The sequence below is a fragment of the Liolophura sinensis genome, chromosome 4 (assembly GCF_032854445.1).
Source record: "Liolophura sinensis isolate JHLJ2023 chromosome 4, CUHK_Ljap_v2, whole genome shotgun sequence".
Taxonomy (NCBI): Eukaryota; Metazoa; Mollusca; class Polyplacophora; order Chitonida; family Chitonidae; genus Liolophura; species Liolophura sinensis.
In genome coordinates this window covers 12,771,824-12,793,573 of record NC_088298.1, presented here as the reverse complement: position 1 = coordinate 12,793,573, position 21,750 = coordinate 12,771,824, and the positions used below count along the sequence as shown (strand labels likewise).

The window sequence follows — 21,750 nt, the reverse complement described above, 5'->3', positions numbered from 1 at the left end:
GCTTCACTGAGACGACTTACCAAAGGCAAGTAAGCCCCCCCACCCGAGCCATTATACTAATAGTCAACCAGTCGTTGAACTATCCCCTTCATGCTGCACACCAAGTCTTAGGTGTGACTCGACCCAGGATTGATCCTGGATCTACCGCTCCCAAAGCGGACGCTCTACCAACTGTGCTATCCGGGCCGGTGAGTGTATTTGATAATCAATAACAGAATTCATAGCTGGAGATACATACCATGGCCGTTGGCATCCCAGCATCAACTCTATCCTGGAGATAAAAACAGTAACACGTGGTGGTTAAATAAATATTCTACTTGACTTGTGCTTTGCACTATATGAAACCTGGGCCACACATGGAAGATATGTCATTCCATAAAATACAGGCCACTGAATGAATAGTCTAACAAATCCATGTACAGTGTATGTATTCAAATCCATGTACAGTGTTTGTATTCAAATCCATGTACAGTGTATGTATTCAAATTCATGTACAGTGTATGTATTAAATCCATGTACAGTGTATGTATTCAAATCCATGTGCAGTGTATGTAATCAAATTCATGTACAGTGTTTGTATTCAAATCCATGTACAGTGTATGTATTCAAATCCATGTACAGTGTATGTATTCAAATCCATGTGCAGTGTATGTAATCAAATTCATGTACAGTGTATGTATTCAAATCCATGTGCAGTGTATGTAATCAAATTCATGTACAGTGTATGTATTCAAATTCATGTACAGTGTATGTATTCAAATTCATGTACAGTGTATGTATTCAAATCCATGTATAGTATATGTAATAAAATTCATGTGCAGTGTATGTATTCAAATCCATGTACAGCGTATGTATTCAAATCCATGTACAGTGTATGTATTCAAGTCCTAGTAGAGTGTATGTATTCAAATCCATGTACAGTGTATGTATTCAAATCCATGTACAGTGTATGTATTCAAGTCCATGTACAGTGTATGTATTCAAATTCATGTACAGTGTATGTATTCAAATCCATGTGCAGTGTATGTATTCAAATCCATGTAGAGTATATGTAATAAAATTCATGTGCAGTGTATGTATTCAAGTCCATGTACAGTGTATGTATTCAAGTCCATGTACAGTGTATGTATTCAAGTCCACGTACAGTGTATGTATTCAAGTCCATGTACAGCGTATGTATTCAAATCCATGTACAGTGTATGTATTCAAGTCCATGTACAGTGTATGTATTCAAGTCCTAGTACAGTATATATATTCAAATCCATGTACAGTGTATGTATTCAAGTCCTAGTACAGTATATATATTCAAATTCATGTATAGTGTATGTATTCAAATCCATGTACAGTGTATGTATTCAAGTCCATGTACAGTGTATGTATTCAAGTCCACGCACAGTGTATGTATTCAAGTCCATGTACAGCGTATGTATTCAAATCCATGTACAGTGTATGTATTCAAGTCCTAGTACAGTATATATATTCAAATCCATGTACAGTGTATGTATTCAAGTCCTAGTACAGTATATATATTCAAATCCATGTACAGTGTATGTATTCAAGTCCTAGTACAGTATATATATTCAAATCCATGTACAGTGTATGTATTCAAGTCCTAGTACAGTATATATATTCAAATCCATGTACAGTGTATGTATTCAAGTCCTAGTACAGTGTATATATTCAAATCCATGTACAGTGTATGTATTCAAGTCCTAGTACAGTATATATATTCAAATCCATGTACAGTGTATGTATTCAAGTCCTAGTACAGTATATATATTCAAATCCATGTACAGTGTATGTATTCAAGTCCTAGTACAGTATATATATATTCAAATTCATGTACAGTGTATGTATTCAAGTCCATGTTCAGTGTATGTATTCAAATCCATGTACAGTGTATGTATTCAAGTCCACGTACAGTGTATGTATTCAAGTCCATGTACAGCGTATGTATTCAAGTCCATGTACAGTGTATGTATTCAAGTCCTAGTACAGTATATATATTCAAATCCATGTATAGTGTATGTATTCAAGTCCTAGTACAGTATATATATTCAAATTCATGTACAGTGTATGTATTCAAGTCCTAGTACAGTATATATATTCAAATTCATGTATAGTGTATGTATTCAAATCCATGTACAGTGTATGTATTCAAATCCATGTACAGTGTATGTATTCAAGTCCTAGTACAGTGTATATATTCAAATCCATGTACAGCGTATGTATTCAAATCCATGTACAGTGTATGTATTCAAGTCCATGTACAGTGTATGTATTCAAATTCATGTACAGTGTATGTATTCAAGTCCTAGTACAGTATATATATTCAAATCCATGTACAGTGTATGTATTCAAGTCCTAGTACAGTATATATATTCAAATTCATGTACAGTGTATGTATTCAAGTCCTAGTACAGTATATATATTCAAATTCATGTACAGTGTATGTATTCAAATCTACAGCTGGAGCATGATCCTACACACCAAATGCATTCTTAATCTTATGCAACAGAGAATAAAATTATGTCAAGAAATACAAAATAGGCTACTAAATTCAACAAAAAACATGCTAGTAGATCTAAGTCATTCAATGATATGGAACTGATAGCATAAAAATGGTTCACTGCTCAACTAAGTTTACAGCTCAAATCCAACCAAGTAAATTAATACATTATCTAAATTTCTCAAGCTTTCTGAAATGTTAAGTAGATTTTTCACTCCAAGAAATAAAAACGAACTTGTTTTTTTCAATTACTGTCTGTTACTGTTAACCAAAATAAGTAGTATTTTGCACCTAAAACATGATAATATGGTCAAAAACGTCATGAGCATCTACATTTGGGCACCCTCTAGACTCATTTTGACTCCTACAATTTTTCTGTTTTATTCTTTGGCTTCACTGCGCACCCAGTAAGGTTATGAACAATTGTCGGCACGTTAGCACTAGCTAACTTTAATTGATAATACTAATGTAACTCTGCTGTCAAATTTGGTTTTTACATGCATGATGTAACATGGTTGTGATGTCAAGCCACATCTTCACTTTATTTAAAAATCTCTAGCCAGTGACCCTGTAGTTTCGAATTATTAAACTAGAGTTAACAAGGTCACAAGATGGACATTCTGTTTATCCTATAAAAGGAACATTGCAAAAAGAAAATGTACAAAATCAGGCCTCAAATCAGAAAGATTAATTTGTCCTGTGCCTGCGTGTAGTGAGGAGTAATTTATGGATCTAATATCAGTGATTAGTCTCCAGACCTAAGCACAACATTTCTGCGCAGCATGATATAAGCCACAAAAAAGTATTCAAATTCAGACCTACATTTACTGACAAAAATTTGGGTGAATTTTTCAAAATTATCATCCACCCAATTAAAAATGAGTGAAAAATTTTCAGCTGATGAACATGGTTGTCAATGGAATACCTCCAGGGGTTGGTCACAGGAAAATCAGTGACAACAGCACTAGGGCGCAGAGTGCATGTCAACCTGTGTGAGGATACGTCCTGAAATGCGCCTAAGCATACCTGACAAGAACATTCAAAACCTCTACAGCAACATCATTCTCAGTAAAATATTTAGAGATGAATCTGATAAAGGAATTTCCAAAGTATTTATGGCTATACAGTCAATATGTCCTGGACGTTTGCCCTCAATGCAGAAGACAAAGTCACAGTCAAAAAACACGTAGTGCAAGTAGTTTGTCACCCTGTGTAGGTTTTTATCAATGAACTGCTGTGAGCCAATCAAGTAGATCTCTCCACTAAAGATGGGATTTATGATATCTATCACTCTCTCTTTACCCTATGTTCTGGGTCACATTGGGCGTAATCTAAATGCCCCGCCACAAAGGCTGCTACTTTATAAATATTTTAATGGTTTCTTTTTCTCTTTTTTTTTTTTTCTCGTAAGGTTAATTTCTTAAAATCTTTATCTTTCTCATTAGCCAGAATTTAAAATAAAAAAAAAATCCTGACTACTGACCCTATTTTAGCTTATACAGATGGGTTATGTCTAACAATGAGTTTTTGAAGTTTTGTCCAAATCCATGCACTTACAGCTGCTGAGAGTAACTGGGCAGAGATGTTCTTCAGTTTGCTGGGTCGCAGGATGGAGCCATGTGTCTCCTGGAGAAGCGTGCGATGGCTCCTACAAGCATACCATTCATCAAATAAGCACCAAGCATTGGCAATTGACAAAGCCTACAAAATACATGAACGCTTATCAAACCTCCAACTGTTTCACATAACTCAGGACTTCAATAATCAGGGTATAACCTATGACTCACAGGAGCTTTAGTCACTTAACATGTTATACGTTTATTTGCATTGCTGATTCAAAGACTACAGTATTCAACATTGTTGTGATAAGTACATGCACAATGGACTTCATTGCTCCCACCAAATGGACTTCATTGCTCCCACCAAATTGACAGCAATGCTCCCACCAAATACACACCTTGTATACACTCCACGTGTACCTTGTTTGCTTCACTCTGATCACTCTGGTTTCTTCCAACCATAAACCTACCTGCTGTGTTATGAGCGTAAAATTCTTCAGAAGCGCATTAAACACAAACCAAATATTTATTAGAAGTGAAATGTAAGGATTACCTTCACTTGTTAAAAGTGCTAGCTCATTCATATGTTAGATATCACTTTTGCTATTACGTTTGACATTTCACACCCAGACGCTGTGACATAAAATAAAAAAAAAAACATTTTCATTGATGACGTTTCAGTCTCTGCTCAGTGGGATGACGTAATAATTTAGTAAATTTTATTTATTTATTTATTTATTTGATTGGTGTTTTACGCCATACTCAAGAATATTTCACTTATACAACGGCTACCAGCATTATGGTAGGAGGAAACCGGCAGAGCCTGGGGGAAACCCACAACCATCCACAGGTTGCTGACAAAACCTTCCCAGTTACGTCCGGAGAGGAAGCCAACATGAGCTGGACTTGGACTCACTGCGACCGCATTGGTGAGAGGCTCCTGGGTCATTGCGCTGTGCTAGCGCGCCAACCAATTGAGACACGGATACCCCCTAGTCAATTTTACTATCCCCATATAATGCAACACCAAACAACAATATACAAGACTTCATGTTCAACGTTTAACAACAAAGATGTATGTGACAGCCTACAGCTAAAAAAAATCAACACAAAAATCATCATATTGTCAAAATATCAACAATAATTTAGCACACTGAACGTTTAACACCATAAATATTGATCTTGTGAATATTCCTCCTGTGAATTATCATTTCCACTCTCTCACTCAAGCCAAGCTAGTATTATGGTACTTATGATATTTACATCTCCAGTGTTAACATCCTGTGTACACCATTCATTTGGTACACGTAACAGTCGTAAGTGGGAAGGTCTGCAGCAACCTGTGGATGGTCGTGGGTTTCCCCCGGGCTCTGCCCCATTTCCTCCCACCATAATGCTGGCCGCTGTCGTATAAGTGAAATATTCTTGAGTACGGCGTAAAACACCAATCAAATAAATAAATAAATGCAACAGTCTTTACCATGCTTGCTGTTAGAAATTAGACTGAAATGTTATTACAGCCGGGGCAATCATTACAATGTTTGACCTACTTAGATTCAAATGTAATACCTCCCAAAAACAATATTTCTTCTTCTTACCGATCTTTTTTCCTTGTTCGATCAGATAGCAAACTTTCCTGGCTTGATACAGACGATGTTTCCAGTGAGTCTCCATGAATGAGTTGTACCGGTGCGAGATCTTCATCATCCAAGACTGATTCATTATCAGGCTGCAGCAAGAAAGAATGAATGAATCATTCATTATGGCTTTATGCCACATCAGCAATTTTCAGCCATATTTTGGCGACAACATGTTTTAAAATATGAGGCAGCCAGATAGAGACCATAGACATAAACGATCAAGTGACTAACACAAAAAAATAGGAGAATACGTTTCACTTTACAGTACTGTAAGAAAATATTTAAAAATTATTTAAAAAATAAGATCAATCTTATTCCCATTATCAACTTTTGTTACTATCTGATGGATCCAACGCAAAATTTAATCTAATGTCAACCCTGAATGTAATTTTGGGAATGTTCATGATCTTTGGCATTTCATACTGAAGTACAATTCAAGTGAGGGTGGCTTATCTTACCTCATTCAGGATACTCTCCAGAGTCGGAACAGTGTCAATGGATGGAAGATCAAACTCTTTATCATCAAGCTGAAAAGAAGGATTTAATGATTTACCTCATGCCATGCTGCACGAATTTACTGATCCAATGATGCACATATTTATTCCCTTGATTCTTTTACAATTCACACTGCACTAGAAATATTTCTAAAGGGAAGGAAAGGGAAGAAAACTGACTGATAGATGGTAAAAGCACTTTCCGATACTAGTCTGTCAGCTTCTAGATCAATCCATAGTGTAAATCCTACATGACACAAGTTTTCCAACCAGGATTGATTGATCGCTGTTCATCGCCATACTGGTAATTGTATTCCAAAACTTTCACCTACATGTATACGATGGTACAGTAACTGTAGTAACTACCACGGGTCACAAAAATTTAAAAAAACATTTTGCCATGGTTTGCTGGTCAACTTAGCCTACGATCGCTTTGCTCAAGAGGCACCTTGTCTCTCTTATCAACAAGCACACGGGGTAGTATGTGTTGAGAGACCTAAGAGGAGCTATAAGAGCTCCTGTACTACAGCAGGAGAACTTTGCTTTATTTATTTATTAATTTATTTGATGGTGTTTTACACCGTACTCAAGAATATTTCACTTAAATACGACGGCAGCCAGCATTGTGGTGGGAGGAAACCGGGCACAGCCTGGGGGAAACCCACGACCATCCACAGAATGCTGACAGACCTTCCCAGCAGGAGCACTTCGGCTTACATACTAATTCCCCGACGAGCTAATTTATACCGTACGAAGATACCCGAACGTCTGAAGTTTCCTAACCACTACACCATGCACAGCATCTCATACGACATGTATGCCGTAAACATCGATACCTGATGCACAACACTCGTAATTAAATGTACACATTCAAGAATGAATAAGACTGAGAGAGTTAAGGTTCCACTTTGAGAACATAAAATGTGCCGCAAAAGAGTTACAAGGGAGCGATTTACTTGGCCAAGAAGTTAACACTGATGACACAGTTGATACAGTGACAAGTGCTGTAGTAACAGCCGTGCACGCCATCATTCCCAGAAAGAGACTGAAAGCACACCTCTCTATATTCTATCGATGCTGAGTAAAGATATGACTTTGGTCGCTGCTGATGTATCGAAGACAAGGCTGTGTGTTTTAGAGCTCACCTCTTCCAAACTAAAGTCTAAGGTCTCACTGACCCCACTTGGGTTCCCACTCACGTCGTCTGCCATTTTCGCCCACTTCCGCTAGCCTACTGATTTATCTGCCCCTGCACGTTATGCCATTAGAGTGATCTCCCTTCACCAATACGTGCAGGATATGCTCCCGGCCCCGGGACAAAGAAGATATTTTAGACTTGAGTCAAAACTTATTTATTTATTTACTTATTTGATTGGCGTTTTACGCCGCACTCAAGAATATTTCACTTGCACGACGGTGGCCTAAGTCAAAATTTCAAATCATTTTAAAATTGTACTTTCTATATAACGGAAAGGAAGATACGAAGTCTAATGTTAGAAATTTTGACTCAGTCTAAGAACGATATTGTGTTCGAGGGGCCGGATTTTAAATGATTTTAACCTATGAAGGCTTCTGTACACGTGTACCTATCTAATACTGGTAGTAAGTATAAAATCAGGCCTACCCGTAGGCCTACTCTAATTTTTTGTCGGCCTATATAGAGCTTGCATTAGGTCATACACAGGCTATGATATGCTGGAGTCATAGCCTATGTCATACACCGTACACCATCGATCAGTTATCACACTATTACTACCACTATGACTTATGTGACGACCTCAGTTAGCAGCGGAAGGCTCTGAACTTCAGCATCAACACTGATGATTGTAAAGATTAAAAGATCTTATATTTTTGCACACAAAAGACGCAAAAACAGTCAACTCCGCGAAATTGCCTTTATGGTAATAAATTCTTTATACTGCGACCATGTGGGGTTATACGCGTAGATATTATCGACCTGAGCCAAATATTTACCGATATCTACCAGACAGGTGCATCAAATAACTTCCAGCAGTATTCACATTCACATTGCCGAAGAAAGCATACGGATTACGTTTAAAGTCATGAGGAAAGAGGAAAGTTCCAGTTTCTGCTCTGGTATGTAGCATCTAGACGACTTTTCTGGAGTGCACATAGTGCTGAAATTAGGTGTAAATGTTTATATGGAGGCTCATCCTGTTTTTGAGCCTCACGGCAAGGCAAAGGTAAGACTTTACCCAGTCTTTCTGGAGGAACTCTCCAACTGCTCATTTCATCACGGTAGGAACAAAAAATTATTGAAGCATACTCATAGCATTTCTTCGTATTTTCAGGAATAGCACTTGTCCTTTCTGCCACACTGGTTTTATTAGTGAGATAACAAACGAAAACAAAAAAACGTTTCTTTTTCTCAGACGTCGGCCATGATCAAAGCAGAGGACAAAAAGTTATTTTTGTTCAAGCAACGTTGTCTGCCTTGTTTTTTCATATTGCATTTGCGCTTCTCGCCTTGACTCCGCGGGATATTCGCGCTTGAGGCCTGGACCCCGAGGTTACACGTATGTGGAAAACTAATGTACCCTTAGCCTAGCTCAGCTAGCCTGAGGCTCTAAGCGCGATAACAAGGGTAGGAGCCTGCATCTTTGCTTTGGGCCACCCTTGGCCGGGAGTCCCGTCATATTCATTCTCGTAGGCCTATGTCAGGCATTTCAAATCAAATCAATAAAATTTTTCTCTGAATCAGTGAATGGTGATAAATGTCAATGAATACACGTTTGCCCGAAAACTCGGCCTAAATGAATTATATTTTAACTTACTGAATAATACGCGGAGACCGCTTGCCCTCCTTGGCCGAACGACGTACGGGAGCACCCGATTATGACATTGTATCAGCAGGCCCCTATTTAGCTACCCTATTGGCAAACCTTCCTGCATACGTGATAATTAATATCTAAATCCATTTTATTTATGGTGTGTCCGTAAGTCAAGACATTTATGCACGTTTTATAACCAATGACACTGACCTTTATCGGATATTTCCTCAGGAAAGGGTGTGGTATGGTAAGGCGGAGAATCTGCCCCAGAGAGGTAGAAAAGAAAGTGCAAATTTCAAAATCCCACCGCAATTCTGTAAATTTCAAAATCAGAAGTATAAAACTTGGTAGCAGCACTCATAAAAGTTATATGGCCATAAAAGAAATTTTTGCTTAGTAAAACCCCACCAAAAATGCACTTTCGATCAAAACCTCCAATTTTTTATTCAAATGAGGCACTGTGTTTACATTATGAAGATTAGCCTTAATCAGAAAAATATCTGTACTGAAACTTTCATGTGTGTATGTCTACGTGCTGTCAAAGATTCATTTTAGTTAACGTTTGCCTTCACATGTCAAACATGAGTTTTACAATGTGACCAGTTTTACCAGATTTGCCAAGTTTAAAATCCGTATTTCTGCAATGCTCTTCTATAGGCATCCTTCATAGTACAGTGAACGAACGAAGTAGTCTGCGTGATATTCTGTATTATGTTGAGCAGGATAAAATAGGAATTTATTTCCTGAAATTAGATTAGAAAAAAGTCTTCGACATGGCGTCCAATGAATACCTATTTCAGGTACTCGGACGCTTTGGGTTTAGCGAACATTTTATGCGTTGGATTAAGACATTCTATACTGATATACGAAGTGCTGTTAAATGCAATGGTTTTGTGTGTAAATATTTCCCTGTAGCAAAACCAGTAAGGCAATGTTGTCCAATATCTGCTCTGTTGTACCTCCTAAGTGCTGAGCCTTTAGGGGCTCTAATTAGATCGTCAGACGATATAAAGGGTATACGGACACCATTCACTGATGAAATGACTTTAATATATCAGCATGCAGGTGATACAACATTAACTGTTGCTGATAGAGGATCTGTAAAAGCTGATCTAAATAGTGTTAATGTGCACAGTAGAGCTTCCAGTGCTAAACTAAATGTTCATACATGTGCCTTCCATGTAATTTTTGCTGATGCTCTGCCTGTGAGAATTGAAGGTGTTTCAGGTGTAATACTGGAGCATACAAAGGACGCAGTTCAATGTATCGAAATGAACTGAAAGATAAAACTACGAAATGAAATCCAATATTAAAGGATGGCCACAAAGACTCATATCATTACGTGGTAAAATCAAAGTTGTCAACAATTTACTGTGTACTCTGTTGTGGTACGGATGTACCAGGTGGTTATATATGTAAGTGTTCTTAAAAACATATGTGTCGATTTTTGGTTGGGGAAACAAGAATTAACTCTTTATTAAAGTCTGTCATAACTGTGAATGATTTAGATTTTGAAGCACTTCTTATGTTTGTCTAGATATAAGAAAAACAATGTTAACTAGGGTTTTTCTCTTATAAACATTGTAGGTAGTCTCATTAACGGAAAACTCATTAACATTGTTTCTCTCTTTAAACATAACATCAGATATAATGTACTGCTAGTTTTTATCTATGCAGTAACCATTGTATGTCCTGAACTCTGGTGAATAAATATCTTTTCAAAACAAAAAACTAACGAAGTCATTGTTGAGAACAGGAGGCACTTCGAGAAAGGGTTCGAATGTTTTTTGTTGTTTTTTTTTCTTTGGGAACATACTTTTGTGTGAGTAAAGATATAGACCGTCTTGCTATGTTAAAACAGGTATTACATAACGTGTGACAACTATAGCGAAATCATATGTGAATCCTGGTTGAGAGCACATGTGGCCCTCTAGATGTCATTAACATTAACATGTTATGCGTAACTGGAGTGTAAGGCTGAACGTTACATTTGTTGCATACTTATTTAACTGATTGGTGTTTAACTGCGTTTCAAGAATTTTTTCAGGAAACCCATCTCTTCCTTCACTGTGTTAATTAATACGAAAAGTTGCGAAGGTGCAAAATTACATCCGCTGGAGAAAAGCCGTGAGTTTAATTATTTCAATAGGCCCACTTTTTGTACAATCTGTTGGATCCACTGATTAGTTTCAGGTAACACAGATCAAGGCTTTTATTGTGTAGGTCCTATATTTCGACTTTACATTTATGCCATCGTCAGGAAAACGAAATTAAAACGGCAGAAGAATACTATGAGATTTGACTATAGTCTACCCATCCTTTCACCTTTAGCCCCAACTCTAGCCATGATAAAAATGAGTTAGTTTTCACTGACTTACACGTGAATAACAACCTTATCAAATATGGAATCGGGGTCCTCTGTGGCTTAGTTGTTAGCGCGCTACCGCAGCGTAATGACCCAGGAGTCTCTCACCAATGCGGTCGCTGTGAGTTCAAGTCCAACTCATGCTGGCTTCCTCCCCGGCCGTACGTGGAAGGTCTGCCAGCAACCTGCAGATGGCCTTGGGTTCCCCCGGGCTGTTTCCCGGTTTCCACCCACCATAATGCTGGCCGCCGTCGTATAAGTGAAAATATTCTTGAGTACGGCGTAAAACATCAATAAATAAATAAATAAATAAATCTTGAATCAATTTTACGTGCGGTATGTCGACGACATACTGGTGTTGGGTAAACTTTGTGACTTTAATCTGATTGTTAAAATGACCAAGCTCTTCCACCACAAAGAATTTAACTTATGAATGTTTTACAGAGAAAAGTACTGTTTATTTTCTTGACATAAATATAAATGTCTTAAATATGTCAGTGTATGGAAAAGTACCCATACTGAACAGTACATCCATGTTGGCAGTTTTCAGCCCTGGAAACACAATTAGCCAGTGAGAGGGTCCTGGTCATCATGACATACAAAATATACAGTAATAATGCGAAATTCCGTGTAAACTGACTGCCAATAGAGACTTTACAAAGAGTTCAAATCAATTTTTTTTTCCAAAGCAAAAACAGAATGACTGAAGTTTAATATATTGAAAAGACCAATGACTTTAAATATTAAAAGTCTTGAGTAAGAACGGACAAAGCAGCCTCAGATCATTTTACAAGTGAACAAACAGAGCAGGGGTAGAAAGCATTCATCTTGGTTAACAATGGGCAGAGTATACAAAAAGTTGATTATTTTTAAAATCAGTCAATATCAAAACCAATCAATATCACGTGTGGCCACCCCTTGCTTCAATGCATGCAAAAACTCTGCGACGCATAGAAAAAGTCAGTCGTCTGATGAGATGACGTGGGATTCGTTGCCATTCATCTTGGAGAGTGAAGGCCAGTTCTTGTCGGTTGGCTGCAAGGTGTGGCCATTGTCTTACTCGACGACCCATGATATCCCAAAGGTGTTCTATGGGGGACATATCTGAGCAATGTGCTTGCCACAGCAAGACGTTGACGTCCCTGGCGCCCAGGAAGTTCTGCACGACTCGAGCTCTATGGGGCCTGGCGTTGTTATCCTGGTACAGGACACGTGGCTGCTGTTGAAGGAATGGCAGGACAACAGGACGTAGAATTTCATCAACGTAAAGTTGAGCTGTTAGGTTAGTGGTGTCCGTTCCTCTCCACAAATCCCACCCCACACTATCACGCTGCCGCCACTAAACGGTATCACCTCCTGGACGCATGATGCAGCCATTCGTTCGCCTCTTGGACGGAACAGGCAGAAGTGGCTTTCATCCGTGAAAACAACACGTTGCCAATCACGTCGCTGCCAACGGCGTACAATTCGAGCCCATCGCGACGATATTTGGCTGTCAACAACTGCCCTCTGAATGGTCGATGGGCCCTAATTCCGTGAGCCAGGAGTCTCCTGGAAACGGTCTGCCGGCTGACCCGATAGCCTTAGGCATTGATTGACGATGACGTCACTGTCCCGTAGCGGCTCCTCTGGTGTAAGGTTCGCAGGAACCCGTCTTCTCTGGGCGTGGTTACCCTAGGCCTGCCTGTTCTTGGCCTGTCCGATGTCTTCCCTGTATGTTCGTAACGTTGCATGAATGAGTGATTGGGGTTTAACGTCGTACTCAACAATTTTTCAGTCATATGACGACGAAGGAATCATTAGGGTGCATGCACGTGTAATGTGCCTCCTTGTTGCAGGACGGATTTCCACCACTCTTTTATTTAGTGCTGCTTCACTGAGACGACTTACCGAAGGCAAGTAAGCCGCCCCGCCCGAGCCATTATATTGATACGGGTCAAACCAGTTGTTGCACTATCCCCTTCATGCTGAACGCCAAGCGAGGAAGTTACAACTTCCTCTTTTGAAATCTTAGGTGTGACTCGATCAAGGATTGATCCTGGATCTACCGGTCCCGAAGCGGACGCTCTACCAACTGTGCTATCCGGGCCGGATACGTTGCATGAAATTTGACATAGTTACACGAGAGCAGCTGACAGTCCTTGCAATGTGGGCATAGGTGGCTCCCATGGATACCATACCCAGGGCCCTCTCGCGTTGTTGTGGAGTCAATAGATGCATCACTTTGGTGGTTTTTAGTCAGTGTGCAAGTCCAGCATACTGTGTGTAACGTTTTTATACACGTATTACATGTGCAGTTGCGGCCATCCATGGGTCACGTGATTTTTCAACTTTCTTCGTTGTCTCAAAACAAATTCGTGTGGGCGTATATGACGCTTGTCGCACGTGGGTATATACTTCGTACATTGTTTTCCTACAATAATTTGGCACTAATTTGCTGGAAAGGCTGGTTAAATTTAACTCACGGAGTCGTAAAGTTTCTTATGGCCGTCAGTTTAGAATGAAATAAATTAAGCAGTTTATGATTTGGAGTGTCCACCCTAAATATTTCGCCAGTAAACGTGTTAACAAGTATGTACAACACCTACCCTAATAGAGCACCAGGCCACCCTGAAATGATTAAAGTCTATTAAACAAAAGCGACGTTAAACACAATCTGTCAATGAATCGGAAGAACATTTCCTGGATAATAATTTTGATTTGAAAAGAGCCAATATACCTCACGTTCTTAAGCACAATTAATGTACCCTACATATTAACATAAATCTCACATGCCATTGTGGGTCTAGCTAGGTTAAAATGTTTGTTTAGCCACCCGGAGAGAATAAATTGTTGTCAGTCTTAAGGCCCCAAAGTGTGTCTTGTAGGGTCGTTGATTCCACTCATGTATAAATATGAAGAATAACTCTAAGTTTGGGAAGGTGAGGTAGGTCAACACTGACCCATCTAGGAATAAAACATCTCCTATTAGTTCGTACATTAATATTCGCTTCGTCCAGTTTGTTTTTGTTAAGGACAATATATCTGATGTTCGTAAGAGCCCTAGGAGGCCCCATGTCCTAGTGGTTAGGTCATGCTGGCTTCCTTATTGGTCGTACATGAGAAGGGTTACTGCAGCAACCTGTTGATTTCCCCAGGTTATGACCGTTGCCTGCCCTCATATATAAAGCTGTTCACTGTCGTATAAGTGATATATGTTTGAGTACAGCGTGATACATCATATAAATAAATGAACATTCCTCATTTCCATAAGCACGGTACAATATATAAACCTGGTGTTCGAGTAAAACTGTAGTACACATCATGTTTCGCTCTACAAGATATCTGTCATGTTCGTATAGCTATTTACATGTGTAACAAAGTTCTGTACAATACATGTGCATGTATGTATTCCGGCGAGAGTGATCCTAGGGGATTATATAGGTTTGGTGTGAAGCTTGCACATGTAGAGTGTTATATTTCACCGTTCCCCGAGTCCACGTTGATTTACCCCCATACCGGAACAAAGCCATTACTGAGTTCCGTGATTTGTTGACACGCAGACTAGAGTGGATCAGCTGAGACATTAAGCATATTAAGCCTAGCTTGTTTTCTCACATTCCCATATCAAATGACGCGAAACTGGCAAAGTCGCAGACACTTATAGGCAATAACTTACCAAAACGTCGATGGTTTAAGCCGGGCACTGACGTTTTCTCCATCCGTAAAACTGACCGTCATCGTAAAAGTGGAAAATCCTTGAGTGTGGCATCGAACAACAATCAAACAAGGAAATGAATCAAATAACCAGAAAGACAAAATGAAAAAGGATAACAGCGAATGTAAGACTAAAAATTTTGTTTTTTATTTCAAAAAAAATATAGGAATCAAAATAGAGGAATTAAAATCATGAAACCTGACTGTCTGGCATGCAATCTCTCGAGACAGCTCGAGATTGCATGATTAATATTCTGACGTAACATAATGGTGGCTTGCAGTTACTAACTAAAACAAGGTCCTAACTATAGGCCTCAGTATATCTGTTCACGTATGCAAGTAAAGCAAATTAACCATACATAAACCTCTTTAGTCACCCCCACCCCACACAGATCAACGTTAATCTCAAATCAATTCAGCACCAATGGTCTCATTTCCCCTGCACTTGCACATATACCTGTTAGGTTGCTGGATATTTTGTTTTTTCTTATTTTTTTTCTTTGTTATCCCATCTTCGCATTTCTGTGTTCTTTGCAACATCACATTTTCATTTTCGCCTTTCTGATGTTTTCTCAGTAAATGTAGGCCTACATGTATCTGTTTAACTGAATAGTCCGTCTGCATACAATAAAACACTCAGGTTTTGTGATTATTATCTTTGGTTTTGTTTTTCTCAGATTTGTGAAAACAAGAAAGTAAGAAATGTTTGAATTAACTGGTCTTCCATCGACGGACTATCAGCTTGACATGGAGATTCCTGAAGGGTAGTGTTTACGGGTGTATGTGATAAGACCAATTGACCTCTGACTCTCACCAGAAGCCAGCATCCTGTGTCACTTAGCAGTTCTGTTTAATTTGACTGGTCCGTGTCATTATCTAGGGACGAGTGCATAAACGGTATCGCTCAAGTCCCCGGGGAGGAGGGCCAAGTGTACATCCGTCTTAAAGTCTTAGGGACACAGGACTGAGTGGTGAAGGCTGCTGTCAAAGGCGAAGGAGCTAAGGGATGAACCTGGACGTTTAGAGTTTGGAGCAAACAGTATGTACCTATATCAGTATTCCACTTTTACTGTTTTTCTAGTAATTTCCAGTCATTTTTTTCTCTCAAACGTTGGTATTTGCATAATTCAAAAGCACACAAAAGATTTCCATGAGAAAACTTGCAAATCAGACTATCACAGGTTAATCTAATGGAGGCACGATAATCATTCAAGTTGCTTGCAGGTCAGATATTGCATGAATTAAATGACACTTCCGCTTTGGGTAATATGATTTTTTGCGAACGTCTGGTCTCCCTTAGCAATAGATAGTGCTGTAAACTACCCCCACAGGCTGATCGGGAAACCGTAATGTATACGTCTACATATGTAAAGACACGCAAGTGCGTGTATGGAAGGCCAAGCTACAAAGTTAGTGTTCATAGCCGTATGCGAATGTATTGAGGTAGTGCCTACTATCTTACATGTACATGTAGCTGACTCAGACACGTGTATAAATGTATGAATCTACTACATGTACATGTAGCTGGCTCAAACACGTGTATAAATGTATGAATCTACTACATGTACATGTAACTGGCTAAAACACGTGTATAAATGTATGAATCTACTACATGTACATGTAGCTGGCTCAAACACGTGTATAAATGTATGAGTCTACTACATGTACATGTAACTGGCTAAAACACGTGTATAAATGTATGAATCTACTACATGTACATGTAGCTGGCTCAAATACGTGTAGAAATGTATGAATCTACTACAAGTAACCCAGTGGACAGTGAAGGTTTGTATAAGATAAATCACCAGTCGGCTTTTATTCCATCGTGCATGTGCTTGAATGACTGATTACACTTGATAGCATCAGGTCTCACCGCACATCGCATGTGGGGCAACTCACACACTTCCACAACATCTGTGTAACACATGGTATCTGTTATGCAGCGTACGTTATCTGATCTCTTCCTCCATATCTTCTCCTGCATTCTTAGGCCGTCCGCTGTCTAACCCTAGACGACACGTCTTGTGTACGCGTAATGTGTGTCTCTTAACATGAAAGACAACCATACATGAACTTCGGCTTTTAGACGCTAGTTTCATTCATGAAATTGTTTTACTTGTGACGTGAAATGTGGACACTTCGCTCACTTTGTGCAGCATTAGACATAGAATTTTTTTTATCTTACACATTTAATTCCAATAAATTTAATCAGACGTTCGTTTAATTCGTTTATAAAATTTATAAAAGAGGAAGCGGCTAGAAAATTTGATGCACCTTTCTATTGCTTCAAGATAAATATCGGAGTTCTAGGATTTACGTGGATGAAATGTTTCAAATATACTGTGTTGATATAACACACATGCTGCTCTATATGTAAATGCAAGCAACCCACAACTTTCTGATAGGCAACAATTTGGTGCAAAGTGAAAAAACAACATTTTTTTTTACGCTTTTTGTGAGGATACCGTTTCAGGCTTGGGAATATTGTGCTAATTACGCACACGATTATAGCTATCATATAAACATAGTACAATATATTAAGGATTGTCGCTGGGTTTTTCTTTTGCCGCGTAAATATTATATTCTAATGCATACACAGCGCTACACAATAACCCAGGAGCCTCTCACTAATACGGTCGCTGTGAGTTCAAGACCAGCTCATGCTGGCTGCCTTACCGGCCGTCCGTGAGAAGGTCATTCAGCAACCTGCGGATGGTCGTGGGTTTCTCCCGCACTCTGTTCGGTACCCCCCCCCCCCCCCAACACACCCACGCCCTTCCCACCATAATATTTTAGTGAAATGTTCTTAACTGAAATAATCAAATAAATAGGCATACTTTTCCTTGCTTTCCTGCGTTGAAATTCTAGGCCACAGAATGCTACGTTACAAGGATTGCATTAGTCTCGGTTAAAAACAAAGAAAATTCTCAGACCAATAAGACTGAGAATGGATATATATGCAGGCAACAAGGTTCAACGCATTTCGAATTTTTGTGCAGAATCTGCAAGGACCCAAGGCCTAAAACGTTTTGCTATATTTAGTTAAATAACATATACGAAGTTCTAAAGGTAGAAGCAAAACCTGCACCGCGCTTGGGGTGGCCATAATGTGAGCTGCCGTGCGTCAAGCAATGGGAAGGCAGAGTTCTTGCAAACATTACACCACGGGTTTGGCTGTTATACAGTGCCCTCTGGTGGCTGACCTGTCAGTGGACACGGAGATTGATGTGAATATGGAGACCTATTAAAAGTTATAGAAGATTACATCCATTACATTACATTACATTTATTTGCCTCTATAAATGTAGTTTTGGGGTAAATATTTAGGGCAATTGCACTACATCTCGTTCTTACTGTCCAGTTTTCTAGACACACGGTCGAGACATGGAAAAGAAGTCAGACCTTGGGTATATTCAACTCCTGTCTACTTTTAGAATTGTGAGGAAGCTAGATTCTGAATAAGTAATCTAATCAATCTTTTTTCATCATATTTTTCAGGTCTTGTTAAATTTGACAGAACATTGATAGGATGATGACGACCGGTCGAGTTTACGTCATATTTGCCATTTTCCTGGCCATCATGGCAGTGATGACGGGATACCTCCAGTACTTTGGATCCCCTGCTCTCTGCTGGTGCCCTAACCACTTCACCGGTGCCATGGTGTTTTACGTGAACTCGGTCTGCTTTCTTACTGATAGCTATTATATCCCAGGAGACCCATTCCCGGGGCCATTACCCATACAATCCATGACCAACCACTTCAAATGGACACCATTCGCCTTGCTCTTTTTGGCCTCCCTGTACGTCATACCGGAAATAAGTGTGACAATTGGATCGAGCCTTTTCGGGTCGAAGGTGGATACCATTCTGAAACTCTGTAAGCAAAGCATCAGGGGAGACAAGGAAACGAGAGACGTTGCCATCCAACAGTTGATAATCGAACTTGACTCTCGATTTGTGAAAAATGCAAACAGATCAAAGTTCTGGCGATGCATATCTTCCATTATACCCTCGCTTCCAGTTTACGCCCGATTACAGGAAGTTGGTGGTAAATTGATGTACGTACTGGGATCGCTAATACCGCTAATCTTCCTGTGCAAAATATTTCCCGAGAACTTCGACATGAATCACAACATAGTCTCAGAAAAAAATGAAACCTACTTCCCCAAGCTAATATTTTGCGAAGTTGAAATAAGGCAGTTACAAAACATCCAGCGTTACACGTTGCAGTGCCACCTACCAGCCAATGACATGTTCGAGAGAATCAGTCTTCTGGTTGGCTTCTTGGCTCTCGTGATATCGTCTATCAGCAGCGGTGACGTTATCTGTTGTCTCGTCGCTCGTCTCTTTGGGCCGAGACACCCCATGAATGTGGAGAGACACCTGAAGGTGATTCCAGAATGCGACACAGAACTGTTCTCCGAATTCACTGAGCATTACCTGAGGGCGGACGGGATATACCTGTTCCAGCTGATTGGTCAGAATTCCACCGAAGCTGTTGTAAGTCAGATTCTCTCCAGGCTCTGGGAAGACTTCAAAACCAAATCTCTGCAAGATAAACCTCCATTGCCACCGCTCTATGCACCTGACGACAAGGATGTTCTGGTGCATTATGAACACTGCTAGGCTTTTGAACGGGTTTCGTTGTTGTTTACCGCAGTACAGTAAATGACTTAAGCGATTCGACCGGTACTGAGTTCTAATGGGGTATCAAATGAGTAATGCTTTGACAGTTTCCACACAAAAAGTCAACACAAAGGCAGGAATGAATTAAGGACTGCACGGCTTGGAGCCAAATTACTTTAAGCTACAGAGGTATCTCGGACAAATAGGACAAACCAAATAGTCTACATTTATATATTTTGTTCACTTTACTTGACACGTGCTCTTCTAAGAATCCAAATTTAACATCGACTTTTACCCGAACGAGATTGATCGGTAAAGTGGCCTGTATATTAGCTACATGGACCAATGTTTACGCAAATTTCATGAGGTGCTAACGAATGAAGTCATGATGCAAATAAACACAATCAAAGTGGATGCACTGATTACTTTTTCTGGTGTTGTTAATCACAAATATTACTCATAGTATAGCTTTTTCTATTCCAAAAGTCACGAGCCAGCCGTAAATCCTTTCTATTCCAGAAGTCATGTCTCAGCTGAAAACCCTTTCTATTCCAGAAGTCACGAGCCAGTCGAAAATCCTTTCTATTCCAGAAGTCATGTGTCAGCTGAAAATCCTTTCTATTCCAGAAGTCATGTGTCAGCTGAAAATCCTTTCTATTCCAGAAGTCACGAGCCAGCCGTAAATCGTTTCTATTCCAGAAGTCATGTGTCAGCTGAAAATCCTTTCTATTCCAGAAGTCATGTGTCAGCTGAAAATCCTTTCTATTCCAAAAGTCACGAGCCAGCCGTAAATCCTTTCTATTCCAGAAGTCATGTGTCAGCTGAAAATCCTTTCTATTCCAAAAGTCACGAGCCAGCCGTAAATCCTTTCTATTCCAAAAGTCACGAGCCAGCCGTAAATCCTTTCTATTCCAGATGTCATGTGTCAGCTGAAAATCCTTTCTATTCCAAAAGTCACGAGCCAGCCGTAAATCCTTTCTATTCCAGAAGTCATGTGTCAGCTGAAAATCCTTTCTATTCCAAAAGTCACGAGCCAGCCGTAAATCCTTTCTATTCCAGAAGTCATGTGTCAGCTGAAAATCCTTTCTATTCCAGAAGTCATGAGTCAGTCGAAAATCCTTTCTATTCCAGAAGTCATGTGTCAGCTGAAAATCCTTTCTATTCCAGAAGTCATGTGCCAGCTGAAAATCCTTTCTATTCCAGAAGTCATGTGTCAGCTGAAAATCCTTTCTATTCCAGAAGTCATGTGTCAGCTGAAAATCCTTTCTATTCCAAAAGTCACGAGCCAGCCGTAAATCCTTTCTATTCCAGAAGTCATGTGTCAGCTGAAAATCCTTTCTATTCCAGAAGTCACGAGCCAGCCGTAAATCCTTTCTATTCCAGAAGTCATGTGTCAGCTGAAAATCCTTTCTATTCCAAAAGTCACGAGCCAGCCGTAAATCCTTTCTATTCCAGAAGTCATGTGTCAGCTGAAAATCCTTTCTATTCCAGAAGTCATGTGTCAGCTGAAAATCCTTTCTATTCCAGAAGTCATGTGCCAGCTGAAAATCCTTTCTATTCCAAAAGTCACGAGCCAGCCGTAAATCCTTTCTATTCCAGAAGTCATGTGTCAGCTGAAAATCCTTTCTATTCCAAAAGTCACGAGCCAGCCGTAAATCCTTTCTATTCAAGAAGTCATGTGTCAGCTGAAAATCCTTTCTATTCCAGAAGTCATGAGCCAGTCGAAAATCCTTTCTATTCCAGAAGTCATGTGTCAGCTGAAAATCCTTTCTATTCCAGAAGTCATGTGCCATCCGAAAATCCTTTCTATTCTATGTGCCAGCCGAAAATTCTTTTAGTTAGTTTATGACAGTGAGTGGAACACAAAAGTAGATTTTTTTCATTAGATCTCCTCTTGCAACTTTCCAAATAAGTTTACAAAATGAAAATAAGTCTTCATAGAGTTTTGCCATTTTAAGTCGCCCTTTTGTCATTTTCAGAGGTCAATTTACATTGGAGAGTGGCTTCAATGTACATGGAGAGCGAGTCAATAGGCACGCACCAGGAACATCTCAGTGGAAGACACCAT

At 39.5% G+C, this 21,750-nt stretch overlaps 3 protein-coding genes across 3 annotated transcripts in view; 1 reads left to right on the top strand and 2 right to left on the bottom strand.

Moving 5' to 3' along the window:
* Positions 1–7,420, bottom strand: part of LOC135464426 (vacuolar protein sorting-associated protein 8 homolog) — a 58,854-nt gene extending 51,434 nt beyond the window's left edge. Inside the window, exons 1-5 of the mRNA XM_064741853.1 lie at positions 7,348–7,420; positions 6,167–6,235; positions 5,667–5,797; positions 4,067–4,157; positions 239–271 (exon numbers count right to left, since the gene is read on the bottom strand). Coding sequence (XP_064597923.1) covers positions 239–271; positions 4,067–4,157; positions 5,667–5,797; positions 6,167–6,235; positions 7,348–7,413 — 390 coding nt within the window. The 5' untranslated portion in view covers positions 7,414–7,420. The remainder of the gene's footprint in view (positions 1–238; positions 272–4,066; positions 4,158–5,666; positions 5,798–6,166; positions 6,236–7,347) is intronic.
* Positions 7,421–15,937: 8,517 nt separating this feature from the next.
* Positions 15,938–19,964, top strand: LOC135464774 (innexin unc-7-like). Its single transcript, XM_064742320.1, has 2 exons — positions 15,938–16,094; positions 18,554–19,964. The coding sequence occupies exon 2, from the start codon at positions 18,585–18,587 to the stop codon at positions 19,680–19,682; it is 1,098 nt and encodes a 365-aa protein (XP_064598390.1). The 5' UTR covers positions 15,938–16,094; positions 18,554–18,584; the 3' UTR covers positions 19,683–19,964.
* A 158-nt stretch (positions 19,965–20,122) lies between these two features.
* On the bottom strand, positions 20,123–21,475 carry LOC135464425 (uncharacterized). Its single transcript, XM_064741852.1, has one exon. The coding sequence runs from the start codon at positions 21,473–21,475 to the stop codon at positions 20,123–20,125; it is 1,353 nt and encodes a 450-aa protein (XP_064597922.1).
* Positions 21,476–21,750: the final 275 nt, after the last annotated feature.

What these genes read in the sequence shown, in the direction of transcription:
- LOC135464774 (XM_064742320.1), top strand. Translation starts at nt 18,585, where the DNA reads ATGATGACGACCGGTCGAGTTTACGTCATATTTGCCATTTTCCTGGCC.
- LOC135464425 (XM_064741852.1), bottom strand. Translation starts at nt 21,475, where the DNA reads ATGGCACATGACTTCTGGAATAGAAAGGATTTTCAGCTGACACATGAC.